General features: G+C 64.7%; 1 protein-coding gene across 4 annotated transcripts; it reads right to left on the bottom strand.

Moving 5' to 3' along the window:
* Positions 1-283: 283 nt before the first annotated feature.
* On the bottom strand, positions 284-16,140 carry TLE2 (TLE family member 2, transcriptional corepressor). Of its 4 annotated transcripts, none has more exons than XM_068420799.1 (20): positions 15,778-16,140; positions 15,601-15,698; positions 14,913-14,976; positions 13,495-13,539; positions 11,625-11,687; positions 11,322-11,396; positions 10,683-10,872; positions 8,497-8,513; positions 6,795-6,896; positions 6,517-6,561; positions 5,761-5,913; positions 4,541-4,682; positions 3,201-3,361; positions 2,706-2,782; positions 2,114-2,363; positions 1,683-1,930; positions 1,416-1,563; positions 1,184-1,334; positions 957-1,033; positions 284-870 (listed from the first exon to the last, which is right to left on the bottom strand). In XM_068420799.1, exons 1-20 carry the CDS (start codon positions 15,799-15,801, stop codon positions 763-765), a joined length of 2,238 nt encoding a protein of 745 aa, XP_068276900.1. In that variant the 5' UTR covers positions 15,802-16,140; the 3' UTR covers positions 284-762. The 4 variants fall into 4 exon arrangements, with proteins under 4 accessions (XP_068276900.1, XP_068276901.1, XP_068276899.1 ...); XM_068420800.1 differs by having other exon boundaries at positions 3,237-3,361; positions 10,683-10,875; XM_068420798.1 differs by having other exon boundaries at positions 10,683-10,875.
* Between the last annotated feature and the right edge of the window lie 759 nt (positions 16,141-16,899).

Genomic DNA, 16,899 nt, shown 5'->3' on the forward strand with positions numbered 1-16,899 from the left:
CATGGCTCCCCCTGTCCAGCCTGGAGCCGGGGCTGGGGCTGTGGCAGTGCCGGAGCCGGGGCTGCTGTGGCACATGGGTGGCCAGGGCAGGAGCGGCTCCGTCATGGCAGGAACGGCCTCTCCAGCGCTGCTGGCCGGGGAGGGCGGGGGGGCCTCTCCCAGAGCCCCCAGCAGCACCTCACCCCCATCGTTGCCATTGCCCTGGAGCGAGCCCAGCCAGCTGAGATGGGTTCCCATCGGTCCTGCAGTGAGGTCAGCCCTTGTCCCGCCACCAGACCAGCCACTCTTTTGTTCCTTTTTATTAGTAAGGGATTGAAAAACACAGTTAAATACATTTCTTTACTGATAATTTACAGCTGTTTCTGCAGCAGCAAATGGGTGCCATTAAATCAGTAGCAGTCTTTCAGGAGCAGCACTATTCTGTCGCTCGTGGCCTCACCGTGGCTCCAGCCTTGAGGGACAGAGAGGCCGGAGGACGCCCGGACCAGCCCCTGCCCAGGTCGGGGGGATGCCTGGCCACAAGCAGCATGTCACCCCCTCACCCCCAGCTCTCCCCTTCACCTCTGCGAGGTGCTGGGCAGGAACTGGGAGGGGGAGCAGGGCTGGTGCCCTGGCCTTATTTTGGTGGCTGAAAGGAGAGGAGGAGGGAGAGCAGGGCTCGGGGCAGGCTGGCCCAGCCCGGGAAGGCGCCACCAGCCCCGGCAGCTTTGGGTAAGGCCTGGCCCCTTCCCTGATGGACGAGGGACGGTGACAGACGGGGCCTCAGTACACCACCTCGTACACTGTGGCCTTCTTGTCGCCAGAGCCCGTAACGATGAATTTGTCGTTGACAGAGATGTCGCAGCTCAGCACCGATGAGGATTCCTTAGACTGAACGTGAGCGGGATGGGCGGTGAGGGCGGTGCTGGTGGCTGAAGCCACCCTCATCCCCACCCCGTCCAAATGCCTCCCCGCACCTGGAAGATGCTGGCTCCGTAGGGCGTCCGCCAGGCGTTCAGCAGGTTGTCCTTCCCCGTGCTCACAAACCACTTCCCTGGGGCAGGAGACAAAGTGGGTCAGCGTTTGGGATGCTGCTCTGGGGATCTGAGCATGGGGGGGCAAAAGGACCTGTCTGGGGCTGTACACAGCCACCCCCTGCCCCAGAGTCGACACAGCCCAAGCAGAAAACACGGCTCTTGCTTACCGCAGGAGGCGAATTTGAGGGAGAGGACGCAGCTCTCGTGGAGGTGCAGCTGGTACTTGTCCGGTTTGGTGACGTGCAGGATCTCCACGTTGCTGCTCTCCATGCCCACCGCCAGCCACTCTCCCGTCGGGCAGTACCCCAGGGAGAAGATCTGGGGGGAGAGGCAGGGTCAGGCAACGCCCGGCAGGTCCCGGCCGGCCCCGCTGTGCTCCCAGCTGGCCCCAGCCCCTACCTGGGATCCGAAGTCATGCTGCTGCAGCTGACGCCCTTCCCGCAGGTCCCAGCACCGCACCGTGTTGTCCAGCCCCCCTGTCCACAGCTTGGTGCCGTAGTTAGAGATGTCGATGCAGCTGGCACCATCCGTGTGGCCTTGAAACTGCCTGGGAGAGAGGGGGACGGAGGGGCGAGGGCACGGCCATCAGGGCTGCCAGCTCTGTAAGAGCCAGCCTCTCCCTCCACATTCCTGCCCAGTGCCACCAGCCGCCTGCCCCGGGCTCACCTCACCATGGTCTGGTTCTGCAGGTCCCACACCACGATGTTGCCGTCACTGCAGCAGGAGAAGCAGACTTTGGCGTCGGGGCTGATGGCCAGGGCGTAGCAGGCGGGGGCGGAGGAGGTGAGCTCGGCCTTGATGCGGGGCGTGGGGGCCGCCAAGTCCCAGATGGAGAGGGTGCTGGCCTCCCCGCCCACGATCAGGCTGCGGCCGTCGGGGAGCAGCTTGCAGGAGCGGATGTAGTTGTCGCGGTTCTGAATTGGGATTACAGGGATGGGGCGAGTGAAGAAGCTGATCAGTGCATGGGGGGCAGGGGCAGGAGATGGAGCTCCTTTTCTCATCACAGACTTGAAAGGACCCTCTGTCCCTCTCCCTTGTAACAGGGGCACATTCCCCTCCCAGCCCCCACAAATTGCCTTTCTGTTCCTCTGCCTTACCAAGCAGTCCAGCTGAGCCACGGCCGTCTTGGTGCCCGGCTGCCCCACGTCCCACACCTTCACGCAGCCCTTGCCCCCGGTGTAGACGTGCCGCGTGGAGCTGCTGATGGTGACGGCGCAGACCACCTCGCCGTGGGTCAGCGTGTGGAGCTGCCGCGCGTGGCGGGGGATGCCGGAGCCGATGAGGGCGTCGGGGGGGAACGGCACCGGCTGCATCTGCCCCTCGGCGCTGACGTGGAAGGAGTAGGCGCTGGAGGGAAGCAGAAGAGAGGACTGAACAATCCCTTCATGATGCCAGCGTGCAGGATCCGACCTCTCTCGTTAGCCACGATCGAGCCAGGTGGAAGGTGCCCGGTGCTCTCTGGCTAATGAGGGATATAATTAACCAGCTCCTTGTTACCGCCAGCTGCCCAGAATGAAGTGACAGCGTTGGACTCAGAAGCAGAGACAAACTCCAGCCAGGCCCTCCCCTGCCCCACACCCACTGGCTCTAGAAATGAGCTGTGGGGAAGGAGACCCCCCTGCCCCGTGCTGCCCAGCTCGGCCCCGGCTGCCCACCCTCCCTGCAGCCCCTGCCCGCGGCCACACTTACGGTTTCCCTCCGGGGATGGTGGGGAGTGACGATGAGACGGTGGAAGCCCTCAGGTGAGGGTGCAACTCAAAAGCCACCTGCGCAAAGCAAAGGGCATGTAACGAGCCAAGTGCCAGACCCCCAGGAGGGGACACAAAGGCTGCGCTCATGCCTCCCCCCCCATGCCCTGGGACGGGGCCAGCCCAGCTCTGTGCGAGGTCCCTGCTTGCTGCTTCTTCCACATGCAAGTGACAAAGGCCAAAATTGGCTCTCAAAGACGCAGCCACACCCCCAGTGGGACAGTGGGAGCTTCTCCAGGAGCACTGCAGCCTCCACTGGCCCCACAACCCAGACACCACCAGAAGGGAGCCTTTCCTATGGCTGCAACCCCCGGCCTGAGCTCACTGCAGCAGTGCAGATACTGCACGTCAGGGACAGCGCGTGCCCAGGACAGCAGGGGACAGGCGGCAGAGCCAACACGTGGCAGCAGATTGGGCCTGTCCCTGGGTGACTTACCACAGGGGACCGGCCGTACACCACCGCGCTGCTGACCTGCGGCGAGAGGTGGACGCCCACGTACACGCTGGAGGCCGTGAGCTCCCCGTTGAGGGTGGTGTGAGGCGCCATCCCAAAGGAGGACGTGTAGGGGCTGGACACGCTCAGCGGGCTGCGGAGAGCTGCACGAGGAGAGACCCGCGCGTTGGCCCTGGCCCACGGGCGCGAGCATCGCCCGAGGGGAACGGGCGTCTGGCAGAAGCCAGGCAGCAAGAGGCAGCGTCACCCCTGCACCGGGCCCAGCCAAGCCCGGCGTGAACCGGGGGATCAGGAGGAGGGCAGGCAGGTTATGGACCGGGAGCCAAAGACCAAAGGGGAGGGGCAGCCCCCGAGTCCCATCAGTCTGGGATGCAGATCGAGCACGGGAGAGCAAATCGCTCCGTCCCTCCAAAGGACGCAGCACAGACCAGCCACCAACCCACAGCAACCCTCCTCTCTGCTGCCAATGCCCCTTCAGTCTCGGCCAGGCCAAATTACTCGCAGTTGATGGCTAAGTGGCTCTACCTCCAGGGTTTCGATGGTTTATTGAAATCCATTCCAATTCAATTTTTGCTAAACCACTATAATTTTCTGGCCAGACAAGGGTTTAACGTCTCCAGTCCTGGCTCTATTTCTCCCTTGGGCTAGCTGTCCTCCTCCCATCACCTTCTGGTCCCTTCGGCTAGATGGTGGCCGAGCTGTTCCAGAGACGTCTTCCCTAAATGTCTTCAAGGAAACTGAGGCAGGAAGAGGGGCATGGCCAGTCACCGTCAGCCACCACAGCAGCCACTGCTGAGCGCTCACGCTCCCTCCCCTGTGCTTTCAGAAGGTGGCAGCCACCGACAGGGGCTCCTGGGTCAGCGGGACCTCACCCAGGGTCTCTGCGGCACCCAGCGCACACAGACCCTCACCCCTACGGGGATCCTCAGCTGCACAGGGAGACCGGCCACCTCCTGGCCTCCTGCATCCTCACGTGCGGGCGGCAGCACTTGGCCACTCCTCCTACCCCTGCAGCCAAGCCCTGCAGCACGTGGCTTCACACAGCCACAGCAAAAACGACAACTTGTCAGAGAAAAACGGTGATCTCCGGACAAAACACCTGCCCCCGCCATAACACCCACAGCAAAGAGCTCCGCGCACCGACACGGCACCTCCCCTGGGTCTGAGCCCGCCGGGACGTGGTGCCCGTTGGGTATGTGGTAAGTGCACATGGGTGCACACGTTGGCTGCCGTCGAGATTTGATTACGTGGAGCAAAACGGCCACCCCAGCCCCCCTGGCACCGTCCGCAGAGCACGACACCCCCCGTCCCCGAACACTCACGGATGGTGCTGGTGGCGGGCACCTTGGCGGGGGGCTGCCGGAGCGGGGCGGCCGCGCTGGGCCCCGGGCCCGGCGAGAGGGAGTCGCGGGGCGGCGAGGAAGAGGAGGGCTTGGAGGTGGGAGTGCTGGCCGGAGGGTCGGTCTGCGGGGCAGAGGGAAGCGCAGCCTCAGCGGCGGGACCGCTCCCGGGCGGGCGATGCCCAGCGCCACCGGCCTGACACAGCCCCGGGCCACCCGCGAGGGGAGGGGGCACCCAGAGGCGCCGCTCACGCACGGAGCCAGACGGGGACTTGGCCGTCCCGGGCCCCAACCCCGCTCCTTTCCCCCTTTGCCCCTCGTGCCCTTCCCACGGCGAGGAAGGAGCCCCTGTCCCCGCTCCCCTCTCTGGGTGCGAACGCCCAAGGCAAGTCCCGCACCACCCCAAACCACCCCGGTCCTGCACCCCTGCAGCACACTGCCGCTGGCACGAGGCCCCCCGGGGCCGTTACACAGAGATTTGCTGCTCCCGCGTGTGAAATCCCTCTTGTGCGGGGGGCACCCCCCTCCCCAGCCCCCACGGAGCAGGACCGGGAGGATGCCTGGGACAAACCGGCCTCTTCGATCCCCACAGCTATGTCATTCCTTTCTTTTTTCTTGCCTCTCCTATTTCTTCCTCTTTTTCTGCCTGGGGATTTTGTTGACACCAGCAAAGGAAAAAAAAATTAATAACAGAGCAAAGCTACGTGCTGCGCCGGCAGATTGCTCAGGGCGCTTTGTCTGCTCTAATCCGATTGTGCCGGGGAGCTGCTCCCCGCGGCCCCCAGCCGGCTCCTGACCCCGGGATGCCGGGGGTGCATCCTCGGTCCCTGCAGCGGCCGGGGGCCACGGAGCAGCAGAAATGTCCCTCCCCCTTCCCGCATGCTGATGTTTCAATCTGAGCATTGAGCTGGCGCTTGGCAAGGAGGAAGGGGAAAAAAAAAAAAAGAAAAATCGATTGCTGTGAGCAGCTCTGGGGAATCCTGCAGGCAGCTGGATGGAAAATACCTGCAGGTCCAGGCTGCTGCCGAGCAGATGATGAGCCTCCCTCCGAGGGCACAGACCTCTGCCCCCAGTGCCGGGGAGTCCGGCGGTGGGTACCAAACACTCAGCACTGGCGTCTCCTCACCCCCCAGAGAAATCTGGGGCCACATCCCCAGCCCTGCTGCCCACCCACGGCCCAGGCTGCCCACGCGCCTCCCCACCAGGCTCTGGTCCTTCGGCTTCAGGGGGGTCGTGCTCCGGCTGGAGGCGATGGAGGCAGGGAGGGAGGCAGGGCTCTCGGGCATCTCCCGGTGGGCTGCCAGGAGCCGGCTGCTGGGTGCGTGGCTGGGGCTGCCGGGGTCCGAGGGGGGGTCCTGGGGGAAGAAGAAGTCTCTGGGGTTGTACCAGAAGCGCCTGGCAGTTTGGTTGCAAGAGACTGAAATTCAGCGTACCCCCTGCACTGCAACACGGACACGGGCTCAGTGTGTCAAAGCCAAGGCTGCTCTAGGGCCAGGCACCGTGCGAGGCCGCCCGGAGCGGGGCTGGCGGGGCTGGGGCTGGGCTGCGACCCCCCTGCCAAGGGCGGCACAGCCTGCCGGCTCCTGCCCCCTCCGCACGCAGGAGCTGCCAGCAGCAAGCCCAGCTCCCCGGGGCTCGCAGCCCTCCCCGTGCAGGGTGCTACAGGAGAGGGGCTGGAGCGGGATGGTGAAGTGGAGCCAAGCCTACGGCTGGCAAAGCTGAGCCCTGGCTGGCACAGCCTTCGACCCGGAGCACTGTGAATCGGAATCGGCCTTGGCTGGCGTGAACACACCGGAGCAGGGCTGGCACGTGTCCTGGCTGGCCGCCCCTGCCCAGCAGCCATGACCCAGAGCCTAACTAACCCCAAAGCTCGGGAACCAGCGTCCTAAACCTGATGACTACAGCTTGAGCTGGATACCCTGCACGGCTTCAGCATGCCCTTAAGGGTGTGGGCTCACCTCATCCACCACCAGGTTGTAGTCGCTCTTGTCCTCATCGCTGTCCTGCAAGGGGGGAGAAACCCAGAGAGGCTCAGTCAGGAGTGGGAGAGGCTCTGCCCCACAGGACCCCAGCCAGCAGAGAGACCCCGTCTTCTCCTGCACATCCCTTCTCGTGGACCAACACCCCGCCCTGCAGGCAGAGGCTCAGCCCTCCGGCTGAGGGGCCTCCCGGGGCTCCTCACTTCGTTACAGCCCCCCGGCCCGTCTCCCGCAGCCGCGCTCTTTGGTGCACTCACATAATGCCCAGGCAGGTCCTTCTCCTCCCGCTTCCGCTTCAGCCCCGTGCCTCCTGCCCGCTCCTTGTCCTGCGGGCTCTCGGGAGGTGAAGCAGAAACGCTCTGAGAAGAGAGGGGAGAGGAAGGCACGTGAGCCGGGGGGAGAGCAGTCAGCACGCAAAGCCCTGCCAGCCGCATTTCCCCTCTGGAAGGGACCTCCCGGTGCTGCCGGCTGCACCCAGCCAGGTCCAGCATCCAGACAGCGATCTGTGCAACCTGGGCCACAGCCGGTGTGGGGCAGAGGTCCCCGTCCCCCACCAAGCAGGTGTCAGGGCTAAAGGGGGAGGCACTGCTCTTCCCCTCTGCGCTGATACCTGTGGCATCCCCTTACTGGCATCCCGGGCACCCTTGGCCAAGAGTCCTCCAAGATCCAAATGGGCCTGGGGGCAGAGATGGGGTTTAGCCTGCTGCTTTAAGCAAGGCTGGGGAAGATGTTTCCAGACCCGAGTTCTAGCACAAATTCATCCATTCAGCTCTGACGGGGCAGACAAATGGAAGCAGGATGGGGACCGTCCCTAGGGGTTGGCTGCCCACAGTCTCCTGGCATGGGCAGAAGGCAGATGCATTTTTAGGGTGCTGAGAGACTGACCCACACACAGCCCCAACATACCATCACCTCCCTTTCCCAGCTTGGCCCCAGAACAACTCCAAAGTGAGCTGCCCTCCCCTCTTCCCCTGCCTACCCCTCAAACCTGGCCAGGCCCCACAGCCCAGCCCCTTCCCAGGGGGAGCACAGCGGGTCCATCAGCCCATCACCACCTCCAACCAGGCAAATCATCTCCCTGGCTGGCGGCAGGAGGAAGAAGGAGAGAACAAAGCCCTGCCCAAAACCCCAAAGCCACAGGCTCCTCTTCCCTGCCAGAGCAGAGGGGTGGGCAGGGGGGCAACAGCCCCAGCGGCAGATGAGCCTGGCTGTGGTGGGGACAGGGGAGGACGAGGAGCCGCAGCCGTGCCCTGGCCCAGCCACTGGCTGCGAAAGGCAGGAGCTGAGCCCGGCAGCATCCCCAGCGCGGCTGGAGAGCAGATCCGCCCCTTCGGCTGATAACAAGGCATGGCCCAGTGGAAAATCCCCATCGCAGACGTGTTTACTTCACCTTAACCGTGCTGCCGCAGGAGCCAGCGGCTGGGCAGCAGGACGGGGCCGAGCAGGACGAACGGCCCTTCCCTGAGATGGGGCCAGCAGCCGCAGGGGTGTCCCAAATCCCCTGCCGCCCCCGAGCTCGCTGCTTGGAGGATGATAATGCAACCAAGTGGTGCCTGCCCACCCGCAGCCCCCAGCTCCCCTTTCTTGCCATGCTGAGCCCTCGCAAACTCAGCACCCGGGGCAAGGCCAGTCCTGGAAGCCTGTCACCTTGTGTGCAAACACAGACAGCCCTGAAAGGTAACTCATGGTGGCAGGGGGAGATGTCCCCTGCCCTTATCCACCAAGCTGGGGAGGGAGGGGGAGGAAAGGAGCCTGCACGTCAGGAGACACAAATGGGAGAGCCGGAGCCCACAGCAGGAGAGCAGGGCGCCTGGGCTGCAGCGCACAGGGCAACAGCGTGGACCTGCTCTGCCTGCAGAGCGGCCTCCCCTCGCCAAGGAGCTCCACGACGCCAACCTGGCCCCACGTGCGAAGGAAACCAGCAGCCCAGCCAGGGCCAGGCGTGCCGGCACCACTCACCCGGCTCGGGGCGTGCTCTGGAACCCAGGCGGCAGCAGGGAGAGCGTCCGGGCAGGTCCGTGTCGGCGAGGCAGAGGGGAGAAGAGGAAGAGGCTGTTAATGCAGAGGCTGTGCCCCAGGGACTGGGGCAGGGAGGAGAGGGGGCACTGCAGGGCAATACGGGAGGAGACAGCGGGACACAGGCTCACAAATCACACCCGATTTCCCACTGTGCCCACCTGCAGCGTGGGTTCTCTGATGTCTAACAGGAGGTGAGCACGTTGGCCTTCCCCAGGGGAGCAGGGGGAATTGCTCTATGCACCCACCTACTTTCAAGAAATTCACTGAAGCTTTGGAACCTCTTCCCTGGACGTGGCGACAGGTCCAAGGCTGCCAGGAGGGCACGAGCCAGCTGAGACCTCCTGAATAGCACCCACCCGAAGTGCCCTGCTTGGAAACCCTCGGAGGCTGTTTTACAAGCACAACAAACCGGGTGCACCTCCCTGGGCCCAGGGAAGAAGTGCCAGGCGTTTGCTACAAACCTAAACATGGGGTTACAGGCTGGGGTCTAACAACCCTCCCTGGCTGATTTTCACTCCTAACGATCGCATCAGCATTTGGGGAGAACAAGCTCATCCCAGTCTCTGCTGGCACAAGGAGGCAGGCGGATATCAGGAGATGAAGCTGGGGAAAGGGGAGGGAGAGGGTCCGGGCGCCTGCCATCAGCGCTCCAGCCCTGGCTCAGCTTGATCCACACCAGCTCCAGCTAACTGTGGCAGAGCACCAGGGATTAACCCAAGCCATATGTAGCATTTCACTGTTTTGTTTTTTTTTTTAGGGGAATTATTCTGGGTGTCTTTGTGCCCTCTGCCACGGCGGGATGCCTCTGCCCAGGAGCGGCTCTGGGCTGTGCCCTGCGGGAGCTGCCAGGGAAGCACAGGCTGCCCGGGTCTGTAAGGGTTAAGGCAGGCACAGCACAGCCTGTGCTTTTATCCCTTCTGGAGTTTGATTTTTCTCCTTTAGGGAGGGCCACCCTTAAAGCAACACCGGCAGAATTAAAACCTGCGCGCAGGGGCACAAAGCAGACACGGACAGTTTCCTGCTGCTATTTTCACCACCTTGAAATCCTACAAGGAAAACCGGATCATTAGGAAAACGCAACAAACTGCCCAGTTTTGCTGTTACTGTGGGGTCCTGTCCCAGCAGCGCTCCCAGACTCCAAATCGGGGACATTGGGAGCAGCCAGCACCTTCCCCAGAGGAGTCTGCAGAGGAACACCACTGCAGCTGCTGAACTTGACTGCCTGTTTCTAGCCCACAGAGCTGCCCTGCTGCCCAGAGCCTCTGTCCGTGCCTCAGCCTTCCTGCCAGCAAACCCTGGCCCGCGCTCTGCAGAGGGTGACTCCAGCACAGGGCGGCTTCTCCTTCGCGCGGCACTTCAACAGCAACAAGCCACCAGCAAAGCTGGGTGGTGGTATTAATTTGGCCCAGGCCTGCCAGTAGCATTCAGAGCACTGATTTAACGATGATTAAATATTGATGATGTTTGTAAAGCACTTTGATAGGAGGAGGCACCCATAAGGATGAGGAATTGCTGCTATTTACAAGGCACCACACACACAGCAAGGCTCTGCTTTCTAAATTCCCTGCCACAGATCCGTGGCTCCCACAACTTCTATCAGGGGCTTGCAACAGTATTTTCCCATAAAGTCTCAGCTTCAGGCATCAGATCTTTCCCTGGTGTAAACCTTGGTGTGAAGAGAGTGTTTCTCGGTGGTGGGGATCTCACGCCCTCCCAGCTGCCTCGTGGAGGGGGGACCCTCACACACGGGAAATACCCAGGGGAGCAGGAGGACCCACGTGCGCACACACACGCGCCCAGAGCCCTGCTGCCCAGTGTCTGGGGTGCACACGCAGCCGTGCCCCGCGCCGCCACACACCGTCACTGCACGGCAGCTGTTCCCCTGGTCAGAAATGGAGCCAGCCTCCCGGGGCTGCAGATATTTAATTAGCTGGATCTGTCATCCGCAGCGCTTGCCGCTCCCCCCAGCCCCGGGGAGCAGCTGCCAGGCATTAAGGACCCCTGGGAAACAGGCAGAGCAGGCAGCAGGATCCCTCCCAGCGCTGCCCAAGCATCTCTGGGATGTCGCCCAGCACTGACTTGTCCACCCTTCGAAGGGCTAATCCAGCTGTGCTTCCTCCCCTTACCTCTGTGCTCCCCATCCTGGGCCGCTCTGTCCTCCTTGGCAGCCAGCTGAGACTGTGCCATCAATGCCCCCGAGAGCGCCAGGAGCCCCGAGGCGCTGCTGACCCCGCTCAGGCTGGAAGGCTGCATGCTGGAGGGGTGGGGAGCCAGCGGGATGGGGGATGCGTGGTGGGAGAGGTGCTGAAGCTGCTGCTGCTGAAAGAAAAAGAGCAAACGGTCCTCAGCCCGGGAGGAGACAGCCGCGGCCATGCCCGTGCCCTCAGCCTCCTGCGCGAGCTGCGGTGCCAAGCGCGATGGGACGGGAGGGGAGCAGAGCTGCCGAGGCTGCACAGCGCAGGTCACATCACCTGCCCCTTCCACCCTGGGCACCTCGAGTACCTCCCCACCGCGGATGTGACCCCGACACGGCAGACGAGCCCAGGCCATGGCTCTGCCCTGCCCTGCTCAGGGCGCAGGGGCCAGGGAGGATCCCAGAGGCCACCCACTGCCTTCGGGACACAGTGGCAAACCCTCTGGCTGCAGGGGACCAGCCCTGGGCCTGTTGAAGCGGTAAAGACCCTGCCTTCCCCCATCACCGCACCGCGCGGTCTGAGCCCCGAGTGGGAAAGAGCCTTCGCCCGCGGCCGGGCAGCGCGACTCACCCCGACGATGCTGTTCAGCTCCCCCATGGTGACCTGCTTGGCCCGCTCCACCGCCTGCAGGACCTGCTGCTGGTGCTGGGAGGGAAGAGCACGGGGAGCTCACGCCGTGCTCCCGGCCGAGGGACCCAGCACCACCCCGGCCGCCCGGGCTGCGCAGCCCCCTCTCCCGTCCCTCCAGCCCAGGTACAGAGGTTTCTCCCCGCAAACCTCCCACTGTTCAGGCTCGACTCGGGTTCGCCCCTTCTCGAGGGCCTCGAGAGAAGCCTGAGCAGTCCAGTGCACACCCCCTGCCTCCCCCCTCACCTCCTGCGTCAGAAAGGGTATAATCTGGGCGCAGATGGCACTCAGCCTCTTGACAATCTCTGCCTGGAAGAGGAAGCAGGTATCACCACAGACGGGAGGGCTCCGAGCCCAGCCCCGTCCCGTCCCCTCCAGCGGAGAGCAGGGCAGCGCAGCATCCCGCAGCCGCACACAGCCTCTGCGGAGGAGATCAGCTCTTCCCACCTGCACCCGCGCAGCGCAAATCCTCCTGCTGCCTCCGCGTCCCCGCGGGGATTTCCCAAGCTGCTGCCAAGGGAGGACCCTGCCCAGGGCTGTGGGACCCTCCCAGGCTGTCAGGTCCCCCCAGGCACATGGGAGGGAACGCAGCTCCTACATCCCTCCGTGGATCCAGGCCAAGCCGAGCTCTGAGCTGTCAGTCCTCTCGCAGCCCAGCTGGCTTTGCTCAGCCCAAACCCATCTTGGCTTTGTGGGCTGCCGCTCTCGCAGCCAGCGGGCAGGCTGGCAGGCATGGGGGGAGCCGAGCCGCAGGCGCTGGCAGCCGGCCATCGGCGAGCTGCTTGCTCTCTCCCTGAGCGTCGGACACGAAGCCGGGGGGAGAGCAAGGAGGGCACAAAATTCACACCAACGAGTTCAGCCCCCTGCGTGGCACCAGCAAAGCCCTGCAAAGCACCGACGGTGGTGCCTGCTCTGCCCTCCCGGCCCCGGCCAGAGCAGGGGCCCTGCTCCCAGCCCCGCCGAAGCCCTGGGCCAGCGGCAGCTCTCCCTGCTCCTTCCAGAGGGGGGGTGGAGGCACAGAGCACTCCCATACCCGTCCCCGGCCCAGCAAGCGGCAGCGAGGAAACTGGCTGCTCTGAAGTGTTTTCTCATCTCAGGTTTCCGACAATCCCTGACAGCATTGCAGAGAGGTCAAACCACGCACAAAGCCGGCAAAGAACAAAGGGGACATTTACCTGCTGCGCCCAAAGGCGCCCAGGGAGTGCGCCCGCGCCCACCAGCACCTCGGTCACCCGCGGGCCCCAGCTGCTGTGTCAGCCACCGCCCCAAAGCCCACGCAGGACCCCGGGAGCCAGAGACACCCCCCACTCCAGACCTCTCCTGCCCACACAGAGCCAGGAGCTGGACCCCAGTGGGCCAGGGGTCCCTCTCCCCAGTTACTGGGCCATCACCTCTGTCACCCTGCATGGCTCGGGCCACCCCGGGGTCCCAGTCCCATCCCGGGGTCCCAGTCCCATCGGAGCCCGGAGCATGTGAGGATGGCAGGAACGGGCTCGCGGGCTCTACGCCTCTCCCTGATAACAAAAGGAGCAAACTCGGAAGGGCTGAGCCAGCTGGAGGAATATGGCAGTTGACTTGCCACTTTGTCAGGCATTGGTCCAAACTAATTTCCCTGGCAGAGGGCCCGTGATGACTAGATTGATAAATCTGAAGAGGGAAAGCAAATTAACGCTGGAACAAAAGGGGAACCAGGGAAGGGTGAAAACACTCCTCTGGCTCCAGGAAAGGAAAAGGGGATTTAAAAAAAAAGAAAAGAAAGGGAATCCATTTGCCTCTGGGTTCCAGCTCCTGCTGTTTCCTCCACCTCCCTCCTGTGTCTGGGGCCCCAGGGAACTGCTGTGGGGAGGGACGTGCGCAGGGCTCGCGGCCAGGCTCCGAGAGGTGCTTTGGGATGCAGGGGGGAGGCCCTGTCCCAAGGCACCTACCAGAACTCAGTAGTGCACGTCCTGACAGCTGCTGAACCCCTTTGCAGCCAGCCCCTTGCACAGAGCTGCGCTACGTCTCCCGTCCCATTACAGCTACACGGGCACGGGGGAGACCATTTTCCAGCAAAGTCTCCATCCTTGGCCTCTTCCCCGCCATCCCCTGCCGCTGGCCCGGACCCCGCCTCGCTTACCTGCTTGTGCATCTCAACGTTCAGCCCGTAGGACATCTCATAGTACTGAGACAAAACCACAACACAGCCTGGTTAGGAGCCGCCCAGAGCAACCGGCCCGTTACCAGCCAGGGGCTCGGCAGCCAGCCCCTGCGCCCCACAGCCGAACCGCACCGCTGCTGCCGAGGGTCCCCGCTCCCCCCAGCCCCGGGAAACACCTGCCCAGCGCAACACGGGCTGAGACCCGTGCCACGAGCCTGGGAGAAGGCAGGGAGCAGCCACAGTGCAGACTGTTTAACACCTGTGATGGTTACACCGCAGTTTTGGCATTAGTTTAAGCCAGCCCCGTTGCCCCCCACATCCCCTCCTGTCCTGGCCTGTCCCTTCCCACTCCTAACCCAGACCCACTCCCTCATGCAGCTGCCCCTCTGGTCGCACGGGTGGCTGTGCCTGCACAAAAGCAAAGATGACACCGGGTTACACCTTCCACCAGCCACTGGCGACTCTGGCAGCAGTGACAGCAGCAGACCCTGTCCCCTCACCCCTGAGGACGGGGAGAAGGGGGGGACCAGAGGAGCTGCCTTCCTCCAGCAAAGCCTGTTTCAAAGGCAGCAGCCCCCTTCTGGGAATCCCTGAGCCTCGGGGATGTGGGAAGGGATCCCAGCTGGTGGGTGACGGGAATGTGCCCTGCAACGCCGATAAATCCCAATACCCTGGCCTCACGGACGGGGCTGTCATCACCCAGGGGGTTGGGGTTGCCCTAGTTTAGGTTGTTTGCCTTTTGGACAGCATAACTTCAGTTCTCCCTTTCCTCAGAGGGGCTGGTAATATCAGGTGCTGTAGGAGAAGGAATGCTGCTTGAGCTCTGCAATTCCCATCCTCTTCCAGTCCTTCCAGCAACTACCCCCCTCCTGCCAGGGCTGCGGGCAGAAGGTTGGGCTCTGGATGGTGCCCAGGGTGGGTCGGGGGCTATTAACCGGGCACTGGCAACTGCAGAGGGCTCCTGCCCTGCTCCTTCTAAAGGCAGCTTCGCCTTCCACCCAAAACACTGGCCTTAGGGTACCACTTCCAAGACACTCCCCACCTTGGGAGAGGAGAGGGAGATCTCTTAAAAAGCCAAACAGAAAAAGGCAAAAAAGAAAATAAAAGAGACAAAACCTATGGCACGATTCCTGGGCTCAAGCAGCACTGAGTGGCAGCAGCCATCAGCAGAAGAGCCAGCCGTTGCTAGGAATTATTAACTCCTTCCTAACTCAGGCACCCCAGCCCCACCACCCAGGCCAGGCCCAGGCCAGGCATGCCCCTGGCCAGGGGGGGCTTGGGGAGGCCACTGGCCATTTGGCCGAGCGGCTGGGTGCAGCCCCCGAGCCTGGGGCCCCACCGGAGGGTGGCACTCAGGGATGCTTTTGGGGGAGGCAGGGGGGACAGGGGTAGCTCACCATGACATAATGTCTCTGCATCTCCGTCTTCTCGCTCACCAGCTTCTCACATTCCAGCTTCAGGCTGCAACGAGGATCCACAGTTTTCATTCACGGACCCACATCTCCTGCCCCGTCCCCCCCAGTTCCCACTTTCCACCCCGCGAGCTCAGCAAGCTCAGCACACCTCCTGCCTCCCCCCGCAGTCTCATGGGGCCACGGGGGTGTCACACGCCCACCCCTACCTGGTGTTGCCATCCCTGGGGGACCCGAACCCCTGTGGCCCTCACTCCCCCTGGACGGTCTATCGCTCCCAGCCAGTGCTCCGTTCCTGCAGCACCGCTGCCGTCCCCTCCACGTTGCCTCGCACCCAGCTCAGCTGGAGGAAACAGTCTGTGGGGCCCCCACTCAAGACCTGGCACCCCAATTCATGGCTTCATGCCACCCCTCAGCTGAAACCGCTCTCCTGTTCTTCCCCAAGCGCTCCTTTCACCAGGACCCCTTTCTCCCTCTTCTCCTGCCCCAGTTCACCCCCTGTGCCTGGACTCCCCTCTCCCCGTGCCCTCAGTCCCCGTTACACCCCTTCTCCGGACGCTTGCCTCTGCCCGCAGCCTTGCCTGACCCCCGACCACCTCCTGCCCCCTAAGCCACCTCGCCTCCCCACCGTCCGCCCCACGCCCCCGCTAAACCCGGGGTCCCCCGCCCGCACCTGTGGTACTGAGCCTGCAGGAACTGAAATTCCTCCTTGATGCGGTCGCAGATTTCCAGGACCGAGAACTTGAAGGGCTGCCCGGGCTGGAGGGGGGTCTGGGGAGAGACGGCCCGCTTAGCGGCTGCGGCTCCGCTGCGCTCGCCCAGCCCGGCCCGCGCCCGCCCCGGTACTTACCGGGTGCCGTCCCTGCGGGAACATCCTGAGGGCGCGGGCCGCTGCCCCGGCCCCTCCGCTCCCCGCACCCTGCTCCCCGCCCGTCTCCCCGCCCCCGGCGGGGGAGCTCCCCCCGCCCCGCTCCGGGGATCCTCGGGCGTCCCTCGCCTCGGCGCTGGCGGCGGGGGGTCGGCGGGGCGCCGAGCGGCTCAGGCGGGGCGCAGCCGGCTGTCGTCGGGCGGGCGGGCGCGGGGGGCGGCCCGGCGGGCACGGGGTCTCCGCTCGCCCCCCATGGGGCAGGGGTCAGGGCGGGAGCGGGAGGTGCCGGCGGGGCCCCGGCGGTCCCGGCTGGCGGAGCTGCCACCCGACCCGCCGGCCCCCGCGCCCCGTCCGCCCGCGCCTGCTTAAGGTGGCGCATCCCCGCAGGACGCGGTGCCCACCGGGCTCGGGGCGGCGGCCTCGCGGCCCCGACCCCACGCTCCCACGGCGATGCCGGAGACCGAGGGGGTCTCGGGGAGGGGCGGGCCCTGGAGCCGCTGCTCCGCGGCCGAACGGAGCCACCCGGGAGGCGGCCGCCAACACCGCCGCCCAAGGCCCCGCACCCGCCGGAGCCCCGTGCGCCTCCCCGGGCCCCTCCCTCGCCCCGGGACTCCCCTCCCTCGCTCCGGGCCCCCTTCCCGCACGTCCCCCAGCCCGGCCCCGCTCTCACACGGAATCACAGAATGTCAGGGATCGGAAGGGACCTCGAGAGATCAGCTAGTCCAATCCCCGGGAGCGCGGCCGGCCGCAGCCACCGCCCCCCTCCGCTCTGGGCGGACATGGCAGCGGCCGCTGGCGGGGCAGCGCGGCGGCACCGACAGCACAAACGAAGGAGGCCTGACAGCGCCCGGCCGGGCCGGGGGTACCGGGGCTGCGGGACCCCGGTGCGCAGGGACACCGGCTCACCGCCGGGCCGGGCTGAGCGCGGGACTGCAGAGAGCGCAACGCTGGGGGGGGTCCCTCGGGACGGGCCTCTCGCCTGCCCGGGGCGGGGGAGCACCGGGAGAGGCGGAGGCCAAGCGGCCGCACCGGGAGCGCGCGCCCCCGCGCGCAGCAGCCACGGCGACCTCGCTCCACCTTAACCAGCCCCACGGCCCGCAGCGG

This window comes from Nyctibius grandis, chromosome 31 (genome assembly GCF_013368605.1).
Source record: "Nyctibius grandis isolate bNycGra1 chromosome 31, bNycGra1.pri, whole genome shotgun sequence".
NCBI classification, from domain to species: Eukaryota; Metazoa; Chordata; class Aves; order Nyctibiiformes; family Nyctibiidae; genus Nyctibius; species Nyctibius grandis.

Bases quoted from the DNA above. Each gene is read 5' to 3' on its own strand.
- TLE2 (XM_068420798.1), bottom strand. From the start codon at position 15,801: ATGTTCCCGCAGGGACGGCACCCG. The intron at 3,362-4,540 runs GTGAGTGTTCGG...CTCCTCGTGCAG, and splicing joins GCCCGCCACCAGCACCATCC to CTCTCCGCAGCCCGCTGAGC. The intron at 1,931-2,113 runs GTAAGGCAGAGG...ATCCCAATTCAG, and splicing joins TGGCTCAGCTGGACTGCTTG to AACCGCGACAACTACATCCG.